The following is a 22,069-nucleotide window of genomic DNA, read 5'->3' on the forward strand; positions in this document are numbered from 1 at the left end:
ACAGCGTTCTCATTTCCCTTCTATTTAACTTCATTCTAATTCGGCATTTTAGGCCAAGATAAGAACAACTTAAGCCGTATATGCACACATGTGTATATTTGCAACTGGGATCAGCGACTTCGTAAGATCAAAAAACAAAAGTCGCCCATTTTGCCTCGAGAGTAACTGACGCACAATGCTGCTCTGACGAGGTGACGCAAAATGTCCGACGGTCGTGATTGGCTGTCCGCAAATTGGTCGCACGTCACCCGATAAATTACCAAATGAGCGGTGCTATGTCGTCACCGACAACAACGGCAAAGTAATACGCGTGACTCGGCCTTAATTTGCTTTTGTTTTGCGTGTGACAAAGGTTGGGGCTCAATTAGCCCGTTGCCGGTGAACGGTTGGCGACTAATTTCGCGCCGATTCACCCGGCCCTAGTAATTGCGTTTTAACTGGGTTCGTGGCTAATTCACGAGCCGTTTGGCGTGAAAATCAACATTCCAGCGTTCGAATTGGATTCTGCCGTCTCACCGCCGCCGCTGGTAATATTCCATTACGCACAGGGTCGCCGCTGTTCAAGCAAATTCAAACAGCGGGTCGCTTATTTCATGTGGCACAAAGTTTTGAAAATTGCGTTGGGGCTGTGTCTATAGCTTGCCGTTCAATGTTTAGATAAGGCCTGTTTAAATTATACCCTGGGTAATGCTAGATAAACTAGATTGGATTTTTGCCATTTCTATTGTCCTGATACCGTAATGCGACAGCAACTATAGACAGAACTTATTTAACGCAGTTCACCGATTAAAACGATTAACTACACGTAAAGACCCAAATATTTGCTCGTTTTTTGTTACGTTACGTATAAACTTCCCACGGGTCGCTAGCAAACTTGTGTGATTTTAATTATACATCATTTGACTGTTAAATTCCTGATTTCTGACGCTTTCAAAACGCATTGTTTGCGGGGCGGGTCACAAGTCTACCAGGAGAACCTCTGTGTGCGTTTTTAACGTCAGGATTCGTGACACGAGACAGTCGGCCCTGATAATGACAAAATAAGGAAATAGCCCATAAGGAGATATTCTGGGCGGCACCTTGTGAAAATAACACCTCTAGAACTATCAAAAAGGCGTTTGGAAGCTTCGCCCAGTCAACAATTTGCACAAAGACGGCTCTTTCTGACTCTGTCGTGAGCAAATCGATAAGAGACGGCTCGTTGGCATTTTGCCAATCTCGAATCACGCCTAATTTAAGCCGAAAGCGATCGTCGGTAGATTCGACGAGACGGACAAAACGCCCAGCGCCTCGGCCCTAGGCAATTTAAACGAAAATGCAATCAACATCAATCGGCCCGGCGAGAAACGAGTCAAATTGCATGCGAATTAAGCGGCGGCTCATTTGTAATTGTCTCTGCATCCCGCCTTGTGTAATTTGCGCAGGGCGCTGGTCTACTGTAAGCCGTGCCACGACGACCTGGTCAACCCTGAGCTGATCAAGTCGTGCGACTGTAAGCGCAAGCGGGACTCGGCAAGTAAGTATTCTTTGCGCGACACCTGGCGGCGTCATTTGTTATGTGCGTGAGTGTGTTTGTGCGCGTTTTGGTGCCCGATTCAATTTGACAATTTTACTTGATTGTTGATTTAGCATAATGTAAAAAAATCATGAGCAATTTGCCTGACCGGTGCAACGGAAATCGTGGTGGACGAACTGAGTCAAACTCATTCATTTTTTTATTTATTTCCAAAGTGTGATTTCGTTAAACTGATTTCTGAATGAAACCGTCTTTCCAGTTAAAGGAATATAACGTCGTTGTAAAAACAAATTAGGAAAAATTTAACAGTATGGGAAGTCGAATTCGTTATTCGGCCGTAATTTGTCCAGAATTAGCCAAAAAATCTAGCAAAACGACATTATATGGGAAACATTTATATTTACCAGTCATTATTGACCTTTTAAACATTTTTTTTTCATGTGACAAAAACTTGCTTATTTCAATGCTAAAACTTGTTGCAAAATCTTCCCAACATTTCCGCTGCAACGGTCAAGGTTAGCGTTTGGTTTTGGGCCCAATAATGTAAAGGTCGTCCATTGATTTGGCAGCATGAAGCTACATAGCCGTCATTGCACCAGAATTTCGATTGATGCATTTGTTTTGTTTAATTTTTTTACATAATTGCGCTGCAAATTCACTTTTGTATAACTGTATACATAAGATTTTTGTTATTCCTTACGCTCTTTTCATGTTATTTGTAGTTTATATAAATAGTGTAATGGATAACTGCACCGTAGAGTGTCGTCCTGTAACGTAGTAGTATAAACTTCAATGTTATAGTGTCCATGCTGCCTGCTCATAAATCAATATTTACAATAACAAAATTAAATCCCAACTAAATGAAAAATCACATCTATCTGTGATAGAGAATTAGTGTTTCAATCCACCGTTTGCTACCATTATTCGTTCTGTAATACTTATTGCCAAAAGTTAGCCCTTAACAGCAGTGTTTCTGATCTCAAAATATATAGCATTAGCATTAATAAGTTTGAATTTACTTAAAAATTAGCCATGTATTTGTATTGCGTCCGCAATTTGTTCAGATTCTGGAAAAATCTTGCTGAGAACCATAATCTCAATAAATCTAACCATGTAAAACTTCTGCAATCGGCAAATCAACGAAATCACACGGAGACCCAATTTTGGGTCACCACCCTTCGGTTGAGAAACACTGATTTACAACAAAACCAAGTCCCAAACGGTTAACCTTCTAGGACACGTTAGCTTTCCTGAAATAGATTGGGAACAATCCCTGTCCCTCACGAGCTTTAAGCCTTCCCGGCGGCCCACTTCAAACTCGTTCCATGTGTTTGTGTGTGTTCCTGTGCGTTTTGCCCGTCACCGTTATCCTGTGAATGTTGCATGTTGCAGGAAAGCGAAGTCTCCTTCGGCTGCTGGGCCTTACCGCCAAGCCAAACAACGGTGAGTCGTTCTTCTCGCGCATTTACCCTCCCCCTTACCCCCTCAACAGCCCCCTGTTGACCAAGGGGTTAGGTAACGACCGGTGTAGTCGGTGCACACAGTTTTGGACCCGATTGTTCGGCCTAGGGATCGAAAATTCTCAAAACTGTTGGCTTTCGATTTCAACAAAACTGTTGGCTTTCGATTTCAACAAAACTGTTGGCTTTCGATTTCAACAAAACTGTTGGCTTTCGATTTCAACAAAACTGTTGGCTTTCGATTTCAACAAAACTGTTGGCTTTCGATTTCAACAAAACTGTTGGTTTTCGATTTAGCCTATGTAAATTGACAATGGTAATTGCTCTTTCGTTTGGAAGATTTTTCAACGACGTCAAGGCACAAAATTGACAACTAATCGGCCAAAGTTGTAAAGAATAACGATTCTCCAACCTATACCACTTTCTGTTGGGTAAAAATGTACAATCGGGTCTAAAACTTGAACCGAATTACCCTTAAAATCTAATCGCCATGTAGCTTGCATTTATGTTTTTCATGTTTTATTTTGTCTCTGTTTATAAATAGTCACCAGAATTTGCTTGTCCAACGTGCATGCCGATCGTTCGTGTTTTTTCTCGTAGTTGGTGGACTTATATAGGCATTAGGCAAAGTTTTGGTACTTTCAAAAATGAAAGAACACCGAAGGCTATATCTAACCAAACAGTAACCAAAACATGTGTAAACGATAGAGTATATGTAGAGTTTGAATATAACTTATTTTCTTTCGGGATTGTTTAGTCCTAATGTGTGCTTCGTTAAAAAGTGAGATTTGATTTTACATGCCTGACAATCCCAATAACTGTAATGCTTTCCAAAGATATTGTGCCAACTCGTTTTACGAGTGTTTAATTTTCTATTGACTCGCAGTGCGTAACAACTCGAACTCGAGTCGCTTGCCGCTGTGGCCGCGCAAGAAGTCGAGTACAGGTAAGCAACTGCCGCCACACGTGTAGGTATGCCGTTACGTCATTGCAACTCGCTTCAAATAACAACTCGCGCGCCTTCATCGACTAACACGCCATTGCTTCGCTCACAACCACTTATGTAACGCAACAGCAAATGATTATTTTGAAAAAATGAACTATTTAAAATGGGAGGGTTAAACGGGTAAAATTTATTTTCCAATTTCGATTTTTATATAAAAATGACGTTTCCTCATCAAACGCAAGGCAATTTTTTGTCAACAAAATCTAAAGAAAGGGGAATTCTATTTAGTTTTCAACCATATTTTTGGTATAAACACTGAGACGCGTAAAATTATGGTTTTATGCGTGCAACAATAAGCTTGAGAATCATATTTTACCACGTTTGCTAACTTGTGTACGCCGCAACTTACCGGAGTTGCTTCTTTGCTCAAAACAGACTGCTTTGTAAAAATCACGCGGCCGTAACAAAACTGAGCCTTACCCAATTTACTTGAAACTTTATAAGTTCAGGGGGACTATAAAAATATAAAAAACAGCTCCTCTGGTAATTGATTATTATTATCATTATGCCTGATAGTAACACGTTATATAAAGGGAAACTACGGTTGACACTTTACTTCTTTTGGCATTTGTAAACCCCTGTCAGTGCAAAGTTAGGTTATTGGGTGGAAACTGAGTATTGGGTGGAACCATGCAAAACAAAATCTAAATTTTAAAACTTACGCATGAATGCTGTACAACTACTTTTTTCACAACTCTAACAAATGCATAAAACTGTGGCTCCTCTAATACCGTTAACACTAATAATATGGTTAAAGAACCAACCGCAACTTAGGAAACAAAGTTCAGTGTTTTTTTTACCAATTTTACCCTTTTCTACCGAAATTAGATCGCATACTGAGAACCGCAAAGATGCAACAGTAAGGTTATCCGCGGCACACAGGGACAACCTTGTTTTCCTTATCCTACCAGCCAGTGGCGCGCCAACAGGCTTAGGCGAAAAAAACCTCGACGGAGAAATAAAATGCAACCTCTGCCGCCCACTTGTGTAGATTCGACGCCGCACGTGATGGTCTCGTCGAGCGAGAAATCCTATTTGATCCAGACGAGCCAGGCGCACGAAAAGTGCCGTCCGCTTTGCTCTGTGCCGCCCATGCGCAGCACCGACCAGCGCATTTGTGAGTGGCAAGAAGTGCGCCCAAAGTACGCCGTTTCCCCGTTCGCTTTACTTTGCCACGACAACTATAGGGATGTCATGATGATATGTGATCGGAGCCGATAATCCCGGGAGTGGTCCGGGCTATAACGTCACTGGGCCCCCCAGCGCGAACTTACACTATGGGGGGGGGGCATTTTATCATTTTCCTAGCACAAAAAATTGTAAAATATAAGAATTGCCAAGACAAAAAAGATGCTTAATTCAGTATCAACATACAAGTAGCATATTATATGAAAGGTGTTTGAAATGGGATTCTTAAATAACCACTCTTTGTAAGACCAAAAATAATTAACAGAATAAAAAATGACTATGTGTTTAGTGTCGGTACTCAAAAATTACTTTTAAACGTTTTAATTTCATCTATTCTGCTTGTTTGAGCAAATTAATGACGTCATTCGGTATTGGCTCGGAACGTAGTACTATTTGTTCATAATACGGGTGTCGGTATCGAATCATAGCCGAGCTTTTGACATCCTTGGTCGGTGGTCCAGTGTAAAGTGAACGCGGGAACGACTGGCTTGTGGCGCAGATAAAATGTCGTGCGCGTCCCTCCGTTTGCCATGTGTCCGTTTGTCTGTCTGTTTGTCTGTGTGTCTGTACACGTGTGCCTGGTCGCGTCCTTTCCAGTGTTGTAAACAAGTCGTTTTGAAATGACTCGTACCAGTCAAGTCGTCTGTAAAATAACTCAAGCCTTTTTGAATAAATAACAAGTTTGTTGAATCATAATTGGAGCACGTCAAATTCAAAGTCAAGTCCTTGCCATTTGTTTTGTTCACCAATCAAAAGTATTGCTCATTGTCAAACGAGTTTCCCTTATTTAATGAAATATTTCACTTTGATGTTAATGACTTGACGTGCTATACGACAATGACTAGAACTGGGACTTTAATTCGATTGACTAAACAAAGTCATTATTGACATAAGTTAAGTCAAAGGCAATTCTTATTATTGGAACCATCTCCAAGTCAAATCACTAATTTCACAAAACAATTTCAATCATTTGACACAATTTCAATCATTTGACTAAATGACTAAAGTCCAAGTCAAGTCCTTTGTCCAAAAGATTTAAGTCAGGTCAAGTCATTTTTTCCAAAACGACCTGTCGAGAAAAGTCGTTTGAAAATAGTGAGTTAAGCACACTTAATTCAAGCCAAGTCATTACAACACTTCCACCAAGCATTATTTTCCGGGAAGACTAGGAAAACGAACTCCTAACAAAGCAGGGAAAACCTTTGCCGGCCTCGCAGTAATAATATGGTCCCTATATGAGCGCGTGTTATTCCAACATGTGATTTTGCCACCGCGTTCTTCATCGACCTGTTTGTGACGCGCGTGAATGAATTATCGACATCGGCTTTGCTATGATTTATAACGAAACCTTGGCTTGGCGCGTTCCCTGTAAAACACTTTGAATAACAAGGATTAGGAACTCCGGACGGTTCAGAGGTGCATATGGCAACGTGAATTAGATCGTTAGGTTGTTGTTTTTTGGTTGTAAGCGCTCAGAGTAGATCATACACCTCTAAATGGTTAACGCTAGTTTTGCTTTAGGGTGGTATGGTTTCAAAACCAATTAGCGATTAAGTACTTTTCAATGAGGAAACCAGGTTCCTATATTTGGACAAAGTTCCCACATTTTACACTCTTCTGATCTTAGATCGTTCTGCAGTGATGTCATTTGTTTAGGTCTTGAACTGGTCAATCTGTTGAAATTTTTTTAAAAGGTTTTTACACCTGGACTTTTCAAATGTTGGTTTTTTAATTAATATTCAACCGGTGGTGTGTGTCGTTAATAATTTTTTTTAAGTCAATTACTTGTCCTCACAAGCCAATCACTTTTCCATTAAAGCGCTTGCTCAAAGAACACTGGGTTTCAGATTGGCCAACTTGATTAACATTTGCGAATAAAGGGCGACGTCAATCAGCGCCGACGGGCGGGAAAAGGTTACTTTTTGACCTTAAATATAAAACCTGTAGCAAGTAAACAAAGAACTTTTCAAAATTTTTCTATATGTTTTTATGCTACAGAAAAAGGTCAGTTTTGCCAAAAAAGTGTCATTTTTTAGGAGTGTATTTTTCATTTTAAACAAGTGAATGTTACACAAACAGGCATGGGCAGATACGAATCCAAAACAGTACAAGTACCCTGGAATGTCATTTTAAGAGCGCTATAGAGCTTAATCTGTATATGAGCCAACCTTTTGTTCATCATTCAACCAAGACCCTTTTACAGTACTTTGTAGTCTTCAGTTTACATTCACTACCCGACAACCTGCAAATTTCCAAATTATGGCTCAGCACATTTACATATCGCGTTCGAAAATGAGATTCCGGGAATCGCGTCGGTCCGCGATCGACCTGCGCACATATCGTGCTCGCATGTCCTCGTTATGACGACATAATCACCGACGCCCGATGTCCCCCGGGATACACCAGGCCCTGCTGGCTCCACTCCAGTTTGACTTGGCGCTAATGCTCCCCTGTACCACTGCTCTTGTTGACACCGAGCCTTCTGTTCAGCATGTTTTTGCTCAAGGTTTCACGGAGAAGAGATTACCTGATTTTGGTTTTCAAAAGCGAAACTAATCGACACTCAGTTTATTTTCCAATTAGAACATATACTCAACTTTTTAATGCCATTTTTGCACTCGCAAGTATTTGTCTTGCGTTTAGCGGGCGGCATACCCATCTAAATACAAGCCAAAAATATTTGTAACACAGAAAATACCTTCCATAGTTAGGCTTTTTTCATAAAAATGTGAAATAGAGTTTCCACTGAACAAAACTGAATTATAAATCACTCTGTCGGGCTCCATTTTCGCTTGGCTTGTATACGATCAACTATCGATTACGGGTTTGCACCTCGAGTCCTGAAGATGCATAATACTAATTTTTTCGTGCAGAATACTGTTTTTTTTTTCAAAGGCTCAGGTACCTAAGGGTTGGTGGGGTTAGCAATTTGTTAAACCCCCTCCCCCCTTTTTGGTTTGGGATCATTATTGCCTTTTGTGAATTTTTTTACTTTAAATAACGCTGATCTACATAAAAGGTTCTAAGGACGCTTTTTAGCGAGACTATATATTTACGCACGCTTGGCTAACATTTACATACCAGCATGATTTGTATCGAAAATGCTGAAAGAATGCGGTACCTAATAATGATGTACTTAACGAGAAAAAACAACAACAACAATATAGATATTTGGTTCAATATTTGGCTGATCCAAGATTGTGGGTCAATTGTACGCAGTATGTATTTTTAAATACTGGCAAGAATCGAAGCAGGACGAATTAAACGCGGAAAACAGTGAAAATATTTTTTCGTAATTTCCCTATTTCTTACATCGCCCCATTTCTTTTGCGCCCCCACGTAGGCGTTTTTCTTGGGATGAAAAACAACCCTACCCTCTGAATGCTAACGGGTTAAACGACGTGGTCTGGCTTAATGCGCGCTAATGCAAATTCCGATCAACGTTGAACGAATCGGACGGCTCCCGCAGACTTGAATGTGGCATGTTCGGTTTCGCAGCAGCGCTGTGGGCGACCTGATGTGATTAGCATCTGTGGTTTCAATCCGCCCTGCTGTCGTTTTCGCTCATTAACGTTTGTGTTTTGCCCCTTTTCAGTCATCGTTTCTGTTTTTCCAGGCTTATTTTCGTCCGTATTTTGTGTTTAAGACTAAGACTAAAGAGCATGAGATGTCTAAAGAGCATGAAATGTAGTCTTAACCGAATATCGAAATATTTTCTTGTTGTTGCATGCGCAGACCAAACGTTTTGTTGACACACATACCCCAAAGAGTTTAAGCATATTATACATTACTGTTTAACGATGATTAACACATTCAATCACACGATCAATAACAAGCCGCATGAACTTTGAATACCTTCAAATAAACGCTTGTTGACAATGAAAAAATCTAAAGCACCAACTTCGTCGACAATTTTTGTTCCAATTTATGTTCTACAGAGGTTATATAACAAAAAAGCTAAAAAAATGTGCTGATGACGTTGCTCTAAGAATAAAATCAAAAAAATGTAACAAATTCAACACAAAAATTATAGTATTAATGCACCGATTATCATAAAAGCTGCCAGCTACTTTCGGCCCGAATTTAAAGCCCGGTGTTATGTGATGCTTTAAAACATTCGCACAAAACTTAAAAAACTGGCGTTACGTCGACTTACTGAACTTTCTGCCCGTAGCCTCGTCGCAGCCGCCGTCGTACACGAACGCCACGTCACAAAAGACGTACGCGAACCGCGGCGCCGGATTCCAGGGCCAGCAGCTGAGGCGGACCCCGAGCCACCAGAGTGATACGAGGCGGAGGTATGTTTGGCATCTATGGTGTTAATCAGAGTTGGATCAATTACATTAATTCAGTTCTATTACAATTACAATTATAATTACTCCCTTAAATGTTTCGATTACATTACAATTATAATTAGATGAAGAACTGTGATTGATTACACCAATTACAAATTACAATTGATCCAACTCTGGTGTGAATGTAGGATTGAATTATATTGTTTTTTTACACATGGAAATCCTTCTTGGGCTACAGTTTTTTACACGTGTGTTTACTTATCGTTTTTGCGATAGCTGTTCAATGTGTGTTTTTACAAAGTAAAGACGCATTTACCCCCCAAAATTATTTCTTTGTCCGCTTCGTTTCATCGCAAAACTTGTGTTATGTATGGTTATTTGACGCTTTGAAGAGTGTTTGAAGAACGCCAGACGACCTACAGGTTTAAATTATCCTTGGAAAGAACTTCCATTATAAATCAGAAACCTGAAATATCCAGTATAGCGTAACTCTACAACATCATTTGAACCTAGTATTTGTTCAAAATCCGGCCGAGGTTTCAGCTTAACGTTTAAAAAACACCATGTTTAAACGACATACTTTTGCTGACAAAATACGCGTAAATTTTGATAAAACGGCTTTTAAGTTACAAGGTTTAAAGAGCAAAACTTCTCATTAAAGTGTAAGCTCGCAGTTGTAGTCGCGAACCCTTGTTATTTTGGCAAGTATATCACCTGGAGAAAAAACGTCCTGTTCTTTACAAGACAAACACCTTAAAACCGAAATATTTGCAGGAATGAGTCGGCCAGCTCGGCGCAGGTGATTCCCCCGTCCCTGCCTCCCTCCAACCCCGGCCAGGTTCAGCAGAACGACCTTGACACGTCGATGAAGTATGACGTCACCGGCATGTTCCACTGGTGCGCGGCGCGCGACATCAACAAGTGTCTACTGGTAAGTGCAAGCTGTTTGTCGTGTATTAGTTGTTTTTTGCGTGCACTTATTGCGTTTAGTGCCCATCTTCTGGACATTGTAACAAGGTTAAATAAATATTCAAACTGGTCCCAAAGAAACCGGTTAAATAATAATCAAACTTGTCACCAAAAACTTTGCACAGCTAAGATAAAAATTTAAGGAAACAAGGTACTTTTTAACGAATAAAAAATACTGCTTAGCCGCCCGCTTACATACGTTCGTTTCATTTTAGCTTAAGGGAAGTCGTTTTAGCTTAAGGGGCGTAAAAAGGGCTAATTTTAACCACAGGAACTTTTTTAAAAGGTAATTTTAGCTCCTGAAAGGGGCAATTAAAGCTGCCAAACTTTCCGCAGAAAAAAATAATATCAATTACTTTACCAAATCGCGGTGGCACTGGGATAGAATTACGGGAAACTCGCCTGGCGAAGACGAAGTATATGCCGACAAAAACGACCCGATTCACATAAAACTAAAACTATGAAGCAATTTAATCTTGTTATTTCACTCTTCAAATTTGACCGCTGTGTAATAGAAGGCTAAAAGCTCGCGAATGCGTCACGGAATCGCAATTATTGCGGTTTTGTAACTCGTACAAAATTAAAAAAAAACTATTTCGTATCACCAGAGTCGCGACCGCGCCACGATGACGGTGCTCAGCGGCCACATAATCCTGTGCATCTTCGGCGACGGCAAGAGCCCTCTGCTCGGCCTGCGCAACTTCGTCATGCCGCTGCGAGCCTCCAACTTCCACTACCACGAGCTCAAGCACATCATACTGCTCGGCGACCTCGAGTTCATCAACCGAGAGTGGGACACCGTCTGCAACTTCCCCAAGATCTCCGTCATGCCGGTGCGTGGAAAATTACCATTGTTAAACCAAAAAAATAGGAAGTTGGTGTTCCGATCGGTATAGGATCATTTAAAATTTTAAACAAATAGTACATAATGTAACTCATGCCGGTGCGTGGAAATTATACCTTTTTTGTTAATTGTTTTGTGTTGGAAACTTGAATGGATTAACAATCTTGAAAAAAAGCTAAACAAATAGTGCATAAATTATGTAACTCATAGCGGTGCGTAAAAACGTCATTTTTTTTATTTTTGTTATTGGAACCAAAAAAGAAATTATTAATGTAACTCGTGATGGTGCGTTCGAAATCGAATTTATTTTTGAATTTTTGGCAATGGAAACCAGAAATTTTAAAATTGATTTTACATTTGGTTTACGATCATGAATTTTACAATCATCATAAAAAATAAAACTAAACAAGTACAAACAACATACGTAATCTACCAATGGTTCTTTTACAAAATCTTGTTTCATAGCAGTGTTAGTGCCGATTAAAAACTGAAAAACAAGTAGTATACTGTTGACAAAGAATAAAATCGTCAACAATACCATCAGTTGTTTATCAGTTAAAAAAAATCACCCTGAGTTGGCGTGAAATTGAGACATATGTTAGTATTTTGGAACACTATATACGGATCTGTTCATAAGTTTAATAGTGAAAATAACGGCCCAAATAGACATAAAAAGCGACATGCTTTATTATTCAAACGTTTCAGCAAATGCTCATGCCATCATCAGTGATAGTGATATCACTTTATTTTCACCATTAAACTTATGTTAGTATTTATTTTCTAAAAATACATTTACTGTACTTTAAGCCAGGGTGTAATGAGGGTGGTGCTTAAACGTGACGGGGTTGCTGTTAAGTACGATACTAAAGATAACAAAGTAAATGACGCAGTAAAGTAAGAATAATGTAGGCACAATAGCTTTCGAGTCAGCTAATCGCGTTGGGATTTAATTTTGGTTACAGAATGACCACAGCTATATAAGTCGAGTCAAGTTATACGCAATTCACTATTCCAAAAATAAACTAAATGGGTAAAATTAGAACAAAATCTCTCTTTACAGGTCTTGTTTCAGTTGGCCCTGGATGGCTAGAATATCGATTTCGGATCGATTAGCTTGGCATTTAAAATTATTGCAGTCCAAAATTGAAACCCTAAGGTGTAAACAATTAGATATGAAACGACAAAAAAGTCCCGGCTAAATTTTTATAAGTCAATCAGAGCGCGGAACAGGATAAGTTTTATTGGATTATATAGGTTTCATTTACGGAAAGGGGATTTTTTTCGGCCAACTAATGCAATTTGCAACGATTAAATTCCTAATACTCAATTGATTTTCATTCATAATTCGCATTCCGACGGGAAAGGCATCGTGGACCGGCCCGTGTTGAATTATTAATTGCTGTGGATGAAAGTTAAAAAAAAGTGAGTAAAAGAGAAAAGGTTAAAAAAGAGAAACGGAGAAAGAGAAAAAAGAGGGAGTAAGCAAGATAGACACTTGTTGACTGAAATAGTAATATCTTGGTGACCTTAATAGAACATAAGCAAGCAAGACCCTGTGTTCTTAGAATACCTATATCTACAGTGATGTTAATAGTCCGACTAAAAATACTATTCCAACTCGAAATAGCCAAAAACAATATTTAGGTATTTGTTGCACAGCAAACATGCGTCCGGATGTGCAATTACAAAAAAAGGTTAGCTTTCAGTAAAAGCGGTTACAGCCAATATCTGGAGAACTTACTTCCCCCAAAACCGCGATTGCACTGTGGGGTTGACATTATAGAAAAAAAATACTTAAGTTTATTAATTTGATATGAAACACAAAAAATCACTAGTTCAACAGAAAGGACGTAAGTATAGATTTTGTTTCGTGAAAGCAATAATCCACCATCACCAGTTTGAATGTAGCTTCGCGATTTATTTTATTGTTGTGTTACAATGGTAAGACTCATTTTGTAATAATAGGATTGTAGTTTCGTGGTTCTGTTGCTGCTATTGTACAATATAACCCAAGTATCAAGTTTTTGGTCATCCAAACAGACCCCCAGATACACACTCAGAAAAAAATGAAAGTGATTAAATGGGTGTCGTATTGCTTATTTTAAAGCATTGCTATAGACTTGCGTTTGATGTTCGGCAAAATTAATTCACTGCATAAGTGTTCCGTGGCCTCAAATGGGTGAAAAAAAACTGAACACGAAACGCACCTATTGCAAAACCGTTGCAAATTTCGGAGGCGCGTTCGACTGTCTTCACGGCATAGAAACATAACCACATCGACGACCGTTATAAGGTATCATTTTGCCGTCTGTTTGTCGAACACGACCCAAAACCCGAGACTGGAGGCGGTCGTCGAGCGCCTTTTACTTGCGATTGTTGTGAAACCCTGTAGAGGTCTCCTCTTGACCCAAGCACGCGTGCCGCTCGTAATTGGCACGTTTGTTACCTTAGGCGCTAGAACACGAGAGCGACGCACATTTGGTGTGGCCTCTGATGATCACTGAAAGGGTTTATTTTTCAGGGTCGCGCCCTGAGAAATTGATCGTGGGCGTATTTTATTTTGTTTAATTTGCGCAAAACGACGTAGCAATGATTTTATACGGCGGGGTAATGCGTTTCAACTTCGGTCTATCAAATCTACTGGATATTAGGTCTTTTTTTGTAAAAAAATGAGTCCCCAGTTAAAACTAGTAATATGGTGAATTTAAATTTTGAAAACTATTGAATTTATAAACAAAAACGTTGTACTTCTACCAAACAATAGTGTTTTGCGATTTAAAAAAATTGTTGATCCGTAAAAAGTAGTTTATTTTAAATTAAAAACTATGAAATTTGCAACATATGCAATTTAAATTTAAAACGATTTTCCAAAAAGACGCATTTCAAATCGAAAAACTAGATCTGCCGCAAAACAAACGATTTTCGTGAAAAACTGCACATACCCCCTGTCATCATTGTCGGGCGCCCGCGTATTCGAAAACCACAAACTGACACCAGAGGGGTGTGTAATCGGCGGTCGGTTAGGTTTCGAGGTCGTCGAGGCTTTGATCGACCTGTGGCCCCCAACTCAGGCTCCGATTACCTCGCGGTCGCCCGTGTAAGATTTGCGCCGCTTTCCTAAGGTTTCTCGTGTTACGAGTCAAATGCTCGACGTTTTCGGCCTTACTTCACGCATTTTTGGGACGCTGTTTGTATACTTGGATGTTGCGTTTAATGGTTGAAGTCAGTCGCTGCGCCTAATAAAGTACGACGCGGATCGTTCGTTAATTTCTTTTAAAGTGTCCAGGTATGGTTAATCTCGTTAAAAGTGTCCAGGGTGACTTTTCATCAATGGACAAGGGCAGCTTTAAGACAGACAAAGCGACTGTTGAACTCTGGTGGTCTTGCGGTTCACCTCCTTATACAACAATTTCCAATGATTTCGCGTGAAGTTAAACATTTTTTTTAACAATTTTAAAATTTAATGTGTTAAATTCAAACACTTTCCGTCCGGGTAAAAAGTCTCTTTAAACATTGTTTCCCTTGCCTGGCGAAACAGCACGCCTCAAACCAGCTTTTTCATCAGGGATCCCCTCTAAGTCGAGCCGACCTGCGAGCCGTCAACGTAAACCTGAGCGACATGTGCGTGATTCTGTCGGCCAACCAGAACGGCATTGAGGACCCTTCACTGCAGGACAAGGAATCCATACTGGCCTCGCTCAACATCAAGTCGATGCAGTTCGACGACAGCGTTGGTGTACTCCAGTCCAACTCCCACGGTTAGAACCTTTTTTATTGATTTAGACTAGGAGATCCGGTCTGTAGAGTACTTCTACCCACCCGCGTCATTTTAAAGAAGATGAAGTGTACGGTCGAAATGTTGTCAGATTCTATTTTAAACCAAATTTTTAATTTTTTTAAAGTGAGCAACAAATTATAAAGGCCCACCGCAGTTTTTGTTGCATAGTTATTTATGGTACCTAATACCTTCGTTTAACGATATCAAGTAAGTAATGTTTGACATAAAATTTTATATCTGGCCCGCGGTTACAAGGTCTTACAGATATGCATTCCTCCATTAAAAAAAGTTCGGATCCTCCTGGTTTAGGCTTGAACTCGGTCCCCAACACTTTTTGCTCTCGGAGCTTAACGTAAAATATAATAATTCGCGGCACCCTTACTAGCATTTTCGCTGAGTTGATTACTATCTCATAATTAATTAACGAAATTTTAACAGCACACACCAATTGTCCACAATGCAGAAATACCTGCACTTCAACTGTACACAAAATTTGTATTAACAAATTGAACAATATGTATAGTTCCCCGGTTGGGAACCACTACTATTATGACGTCGAAAATGTTAATTGTTTTATTCGAACAGTTTGCACAATGCCCACTGATTCTGTATGGGCTCTGCTGTTTCTCCTTTCTCTAACTTTAACCCTTGCTATTATGTCATCACTATGATTATGTTTTATGTTTTGAACGTCGTTCACGTATGTTTTGCTTTGGTGGTGTTTCTCCTTATGCGGCTAATCGATATACAGCACAAATATCCGGAGCTGCTTGGGTCACTTGTGCTGTATATCGATTAGTATGAGGAGAAATATCTAACCCAATCAAGGAGCTGGCATAACGCGAACGTTTGAAAACTGTATGAATTTTTTAAACAGATGTTGTTTCCAGTTTATTCATGTAGACCTGACGTGATAGTCTTTAGGGTTTAAGAAGATAGAACGTGAACCTCTTTCCTTTTTTATTACCTTATGCCCGAGCTTGATTATACCTTTGAACTGAATTTATTTTCAAGCTAAATCCATTCTGCAATACAGGGAATTTCGTTATTATAGAACGCCCGAATTGCAAAATCGATAAGTTGCAACTTGATATGGCCCACAGATTTATTTCCCTCGTGAAACTAGGTTAGGATGCTTTTTTTAGCCCATCGTATCGTGAAACTGCGACTTACATCCAAAACAGGCCCCCGTACTTCTAAGCGCCTGGTCAATAGTTTTGATCGCGAGCACAGTTAAAGGGCACTTTAGCATTGGCAAAGTCGATGGGCCGTTCTCGGTGAAATTGATTTTTGTGTCTGACTCTACGAACTGCTACTAATCAAAGGCGAATATACCAGACCAGCTCTCTACTGACACCTATACCTGGCTGTTACGGAAAGCAGCACTCAAGAAAAGCTCATGGGCTTAGGTCTAAAGTTGTACTTATGGGGGACCAGGTGCAACTAAATTATATTCCAAAAAGGCAACAGATAAATTTAATTTCTTATACAGTTCAGAAAACACTGCATTTACATACATTTTGACCTGGGCGGAATAAATTGTAGATTGAAAATATCGTTCTTTATAATTTAAAATGTGTTTTAAAACTTTAAAATTATATTTTGCTATAGATTTTTTTAATAATTGCCCCCGTCTCTAGTTTATTACGTAGACGAACGGGAGACGAATAACCTTGGTAACTGACTCTGCCACGCCTTTCGCCACGCCCCATATGTACACATAAACGATGATGTCATTGCTAAGCCATTGCACTTCTGTATTGTCAAGGTTGCACAAATGGCCAGTTTACGCGGCCTCTTTTAGGTGGCCGGCACTCATTTTACTTTTCGTTTTTTTGCTGTTTTCCGTCCACCAAACAGAAATAAAAGGCACCAAATAAGAGTCAAAAAAGCACTTTTTCCAACAGACCACTTAAACTGTCCGACAAAGTAAAAAAGTCCACCGATATAAAGGTAAAAATTGGCGAAAACCAGCCACTGATCAGTCGCATTGTGTTGCTTGCAGGCTTCCCTCCACACATCCTGACAGCTGAGAAGGTCGCCTCAACCGCCAAGGGAATCACCAGTGGCTCCAACATTCCCATGATCACCGAGCTAAGTGAGTATACCGAGCGTAAATTGGCAGCGGCGGGCCCGACCGCGGCTTCTTAACAAAACCGCGAGATGCGATAGACGTCTGATTAGTATAACGTTTATTAGGTTGTCCTTAATAGCACTCGAAGGTTTTGAGGTCGACAGACTGTCTTTGTACGCAAGTAGTACAGCTTTGGCTGAAACTGCTTCTAAATTTAACCGAATCAAAGTATGGTGTCGGAATAAACATATAAACGGCGCGTGATGTAACATTTACAACCCGCACACATTACTTAACGTGATTATCGCTGAACGTTGCCTAAACGTTTTCATATGTGCTGAGGTTCCCAAAAATAGTAAAAACGTGTGTTTTGCTGACAAAGAATTAGGTTTACGTTCTTTAATAAAGATAACGCACTTAACGGTAGGTCGTATGGGCATGCCTTTAAACTGAAAACACACTCAGGCAATAATAATCCTCTTGCGGACATTCCAAAAACTATAGGACCACAGACAGCAGCACTCAACAATTACAACAAGCAAACGCTGCGACCGAAACCTGAAAAATAAACATTTTTATAATTAAGGTATAGTTTCGAAACAAACATATAAATAGCGCGTAATTTCCAACAAGCCAGTGCATTAATCACTTGATGTGATTTTCGCTGAACATTACTAAAGAAACTGGTAATAAAACTGGTAAAAACTAGCAAAAAAATGGTAAGCATTTCTGATTAGCGTTACATTGTTTTAAAAAGATCACCCACTTAACGGTATGTAGCTGCCTATACTGTGTCGTATGCACGTGCCTTTCCGGTGAAGTTAGACTCAAGAAATAATAACCTTCTTGCGGACATGGCCCTGCCAAAAACTAGGACCACGTTTGACAGCAACACTCAACAATAACAACAAACAAAAGCCGGGACGCAAACTTAAAAAACAAACCTTTTTATACTTTTTCACCAGTCAACGACACGAACGTTCAGTTCCTTGACCAAGACGATGACGATGATCCTAACACCGAACTCTATCTCACTCAGCCGTTCGCTTGTGGAACAGCGTTCGCCGTCAGCGTGTTGGACTCGCTCGTTAGCGCTGTAAGCCGGTGGAATGGTTATTTTGATATTTTTTTGCTATAGATGAGAGCCAGGGCTCTTTGCAGGCTGTAACTATATCTTTTGAAACTTTTTGTTGAATTACAGATTAAACAACGCCTATTTACCAAGCTATTTTGTCAAACCGCCAAAGTTTGCTGGGTGTTTTAACTTTAGGCCGCCATCAAAGAAAATGTACAACCTGGGGTTTTAAAAAAAATGATTAATTTTTTTATTATAAATTTGAGTCGAATTTCATTGAGTTAGTAACTAACTAATTGTTCGTAAATATATCAGCACTTTATTTGGTGTCAACTTGCTGGGGATTGGGTTTAGTTTTTTTAATAACATTTGGTTACCTATAATGAGAAAAAAGGTTGAGAAACCTAATAAGAATATCAAAGCCCATACAGAAGTATAGGTATCATTTTGAACGTTTCAAATAACTCTTTATTCATTTTTAACATCTGATGATACTTATACTTCTCTATATGGGCTTTGATATTCTTATTACGTCTTACTACAACCTACAACCATTATGCTCCAAAGTTAAAAAACTTGATCTTAACGAAGCCGCTGATTACAAACCTCAGGATGGCAGCCATACCTTCAATATGTCTGTATAGTTTACGTTTATAAGTAATAGCGTTTAGAACATCTTGTCGTTTTAACCAGAGCCTCACTTTCAGTCCTTTCAACGTAGACACCTACTTCAAAACGTAAACAATATGTAACCAAAATTGGAATGCTAGTTGGCGCTTCGAGGGACTTTTTTAAAATACCAAACGTATTTTTTTCTCTCTGGATAAATAAAAAAATTATATAGAATAGGTTGTTAAAAGTGCTGCGACCCGTTATAGCTATTTCAACTCTGAATAATAGGGTTAACTCTAGGCCGACAGCTCATGTTTTCAATAAGGCCGTATTTGAGGAACAGCTTTTAAGAACATCTTGCCGTTTCAACTTTAACCTCACTTTAACCCTTTTCAACGCAGACCTACTTCAACAGCAACTCCCTGACCCTGATCCGCACCCTTATCACGGGAGGGGCAACCCCGGAACTTGAGGCCATTCTGGCCGAGGGCAATACCCTGAGAGGGGGCTACAGCACCCCCGAGACGCTGTCGAGCAGGGACCGGTGCCGAGTGGCCCAGTTGGCCATTTTCGACGGGCCCTTTGCCGAACTCGGGGTGCGTACAGAATGACTGAATTGGGTCCCTATAGGGTTGTTTGCAATTATTATTTGGATGAAGGATAATTTGAGCGCTTTACTCTGTCAGTTGACATGGCTGCCTTACTTGTTGCGATTTCACGCTTTTGCTATTGTGACAGTGCGACACTAAAAGTGACAGCATTTCAAACTAATCCATTGCGCATAAAAAACTCTTTAGTCGGTTTTATCGTTTGCTATTTCCCTGTGTCTTACACGTTTGTTGTCGATTTCTGAATTTGCTATTTTAAAAAAATAGTTTCAATTTGATGAAATTACGTTTAAAAGAGGTTCAATTTAATGGACTTACGTATAATTTTAATTTTGTCAATTGAGGTTTATAGCTTTTCAAAAAAGGAAAAACAAAAAAATTGTTGCATCAAATCGTGATGGGTAAAAAAGGACTTTGAATTATTTATAGCTAAACGACTTTTTCGTGCGTGTATTTTCCTATTTAATACTTTCAAAATTGATAGAATTGAGGTGAACAATTGGATTACAGCAAGTAGTTTTCGTTCTAAGGTAATTGAGATAGTTAAACAAAAAAAACAAATTAGGAAATATTTATAACGCAAAATCATAGAATCCTCGATGCCGTTAGAATGTGAACGATTTTATTGCAGAACGTGTTTTCCTGGCACCTAATTTTCATTCTTGGCTTTTTCGATCGGCGTGTTTCGCTTCCAGTGATTCTCAATATTCGTTTTTATTGCAGGACGGAGGCAACTACGGCGATCTCTTTGCCAAAGCTTTGCAGACCTACAACCTTCTGTGCTTCGGAATCTACAGGTAAAATTTGCTTGCCACAAAAAATCAGAAAAATATCGGTTTTCGGGTATAGCAAAAAGAGTTCAAGAAAATAGGATTTGTTACAAAGCTGTGGCTACGCATCCTTTTTTAACCCGTGCAACCTTTTTGTGCCATTTTTCGTTTCTTGATTTCCATAAGGGCGTGAACATCCCACATAGTTTTACAACATTTTAAAAACAACCAAGCGTTTTACTGTTTACCACACGAAGAACTCCTACACCTTACTTACTTACTTACTTACTGCCTATACAAAGACCTGTACCGACCAAAACTTGTCATTAATCCATCCTTTGCGCCAGTCAAAGCTTTTATTTAAATGAGACTAGTGACCCTATTATAGGCGAAATATATTCATCTTGGCATGTTATAAAACGGCTGACTTTGTTCACACCAGAAAAGTAAAGAATACTGACTTTCATTTAAATACAATGTCGTAATTTATTTGCAATGAAAAGGCGGTATCTTTTTTTAAATATTTAATTTCCTAAGGTTTAAGATATGTCGTTCGAGCAGCCAGTTGATTCCCTTGTCGCATTTAACAAGTGGAAACTTATTACAGATGGGCTGGCCTTCCTGTCGCTTCTTAATTGTTTCTATTTTTTATTCACGTCCTTCTTTCTATTTTGTTGTTTAAGCGTTATATTAATATAAAAGCTTAACCCAATAGTTGTTTTTCTTTACCTTGTCGCATTTAACGATTTGAACAACAGCCCTAAACCCTCTAACTTGTTTACCATCAGGTTCCGTGATATCAATGACCCCGGCGTGAACCCGACGTCAAAGCGTTACGTCATCTCGAGTCCGCCCGACAAGTTCGTGCTGGTCTCATCCGACCTCATCTTTTGTCTCATGCAGTTCGATTATTGCGCGGGAACATCGGGCACTGGGAGGTAAGTGAAGTACAATGTTAGATTTAAGGTGCGCGAATTAAGTGCTTTTTGTGTAGTACATTAACATAAAACGATATTGTTCATCTTGCTTTTTGCCGAGCGGCATCTTGTTTATTTTTCATTTTAGTTTGCTCTGGCATTGCTTGCCTTATTCCTGTCTTCCTTTCACCTTTAAATCAGTCTCCAAAATCGAAATATCATATTTGAGTTTGGCGGAAAATTTTAACGAAAAGATTATATAACAATTTTACTATTTTCACAACCTTTATTTTGTGTTTGCTTTGGTTTTATCAATACACCATCACTCTTCCCATCACTGCACCTTTTTCTTCTTCTTTATATACTTTCATTCTTCCCTTCCCCTCCCATCATACAACCTTAGCCGAAACTCGGAAGACCTGGACGCCCGATCCTCCTCCGTGTCCATCTCCTCCAGCCATCAGCTGCATCCGGAAGACATCGGGAGCTTCTCCTGCGAATCTCCGATCTCGAGATGCCAGAATACCTCATCTTCCTCTTCAGCTACCATGATGCACAGGAGGCTCCAGACTCGACGTCCCTCCAACCCGATCTCGAGCATGGAGATCGAGATCTCAAAGCCTCTCCTGTCCCCCTCCTCTTCTTCTTCTGGAGGAGGATGGTCTGGCGCCAAAATGCCCCCTCCCTACTCCAGGAGCGAGACCTTGCCCAAGTTCACGACAACCGGCACTCGCCTCTCGCTCAAGAAAGACCACGGCTCCTAGCCCCGCCATGTTTTCGTCTTTGCCGTCGTCTGCCCAATTCCACCGTCATTGTGTTTGTCACTTTTCTACTTCTTCTTCTTTCGCTTCTTCATCGGTTTCCATTTTTCATCGCTTTTTCATTTCGCCTTGGTTGCTTCGCCACTTCACCTCTGCTGCCTCTTTCTTTGCTCGCTTGCTGTTCAATGTTCAGACT

General features: G+C 39.8%; 1 protein-coding gene across 1 annotated transcript in view; it reads left to right on the forward strand.

Moving 5' to 3' along the window:
* The window catches only part of LOC146161479 (calcium-activated potassium channel subunit alpha-1-like), a 56,803-nt gene that overhangs the window by 31,773 nt on the left and 2,961 nt on the right, over positions 1–22,069 (forward strand). Inside the window, exons 17-28 of the mRNA XM_083385168.1 lie at positions 1,425–1,516; positions 2,909–2,959; positions 4,974–5,195; positions 9,273–9,468; positions 10,240–10,396; positions 11,043–11,267; positions 14,844–15,036; positions 17,062–17,154; positions 18,096–18,226; positions 19,219–19,413; positions 20,149–20,222; positions 20,984–21,133. Of these exons, the coding sequence (XP_083241294.1) occupies positions 1,425–1,516; positions 2,909–2,959; positions 4,974–5,195; positions 9,273–9,468; positions 10,240–10,396; positions 11,043–11,267; positions 14,844–15,036; positions 17,062–17,154; positions 18,096–18,226; positions 19,219–19,413; positions 20,149–20,222; positions 20,984–21,133 (1,779 nt within the window). The remainder of the gene's footprint in view (positions 1–1,424; positions 1,517–2,908; positions 2,960–4,973; positions 5,196–9,272; positions 9,469–10,239; positions 10,397–11,042; positions 11,268–14,843; positions 15,037–17,061; positions 17,155–18,095; positions 18,227–19,218; positions 19,414–20,148; positions 20,223–20,983; positions 21,134–22,069) is intronic.

Source organism: Ascidiella aspersa, chromosome 3 (genome assembly GCF_963924565.1).
Source record: "Ascidiella aspersa chromosome 3, kaAscAspe10.2, whole genome shotgun sequence".
NCBI classification, from domain to species: Eukaryota; Metazoa; Chordata; class Ascidiacea; order Phlebobranchia; family Ascidiidae; genus Ascidiella; species Ascidiella aspersa.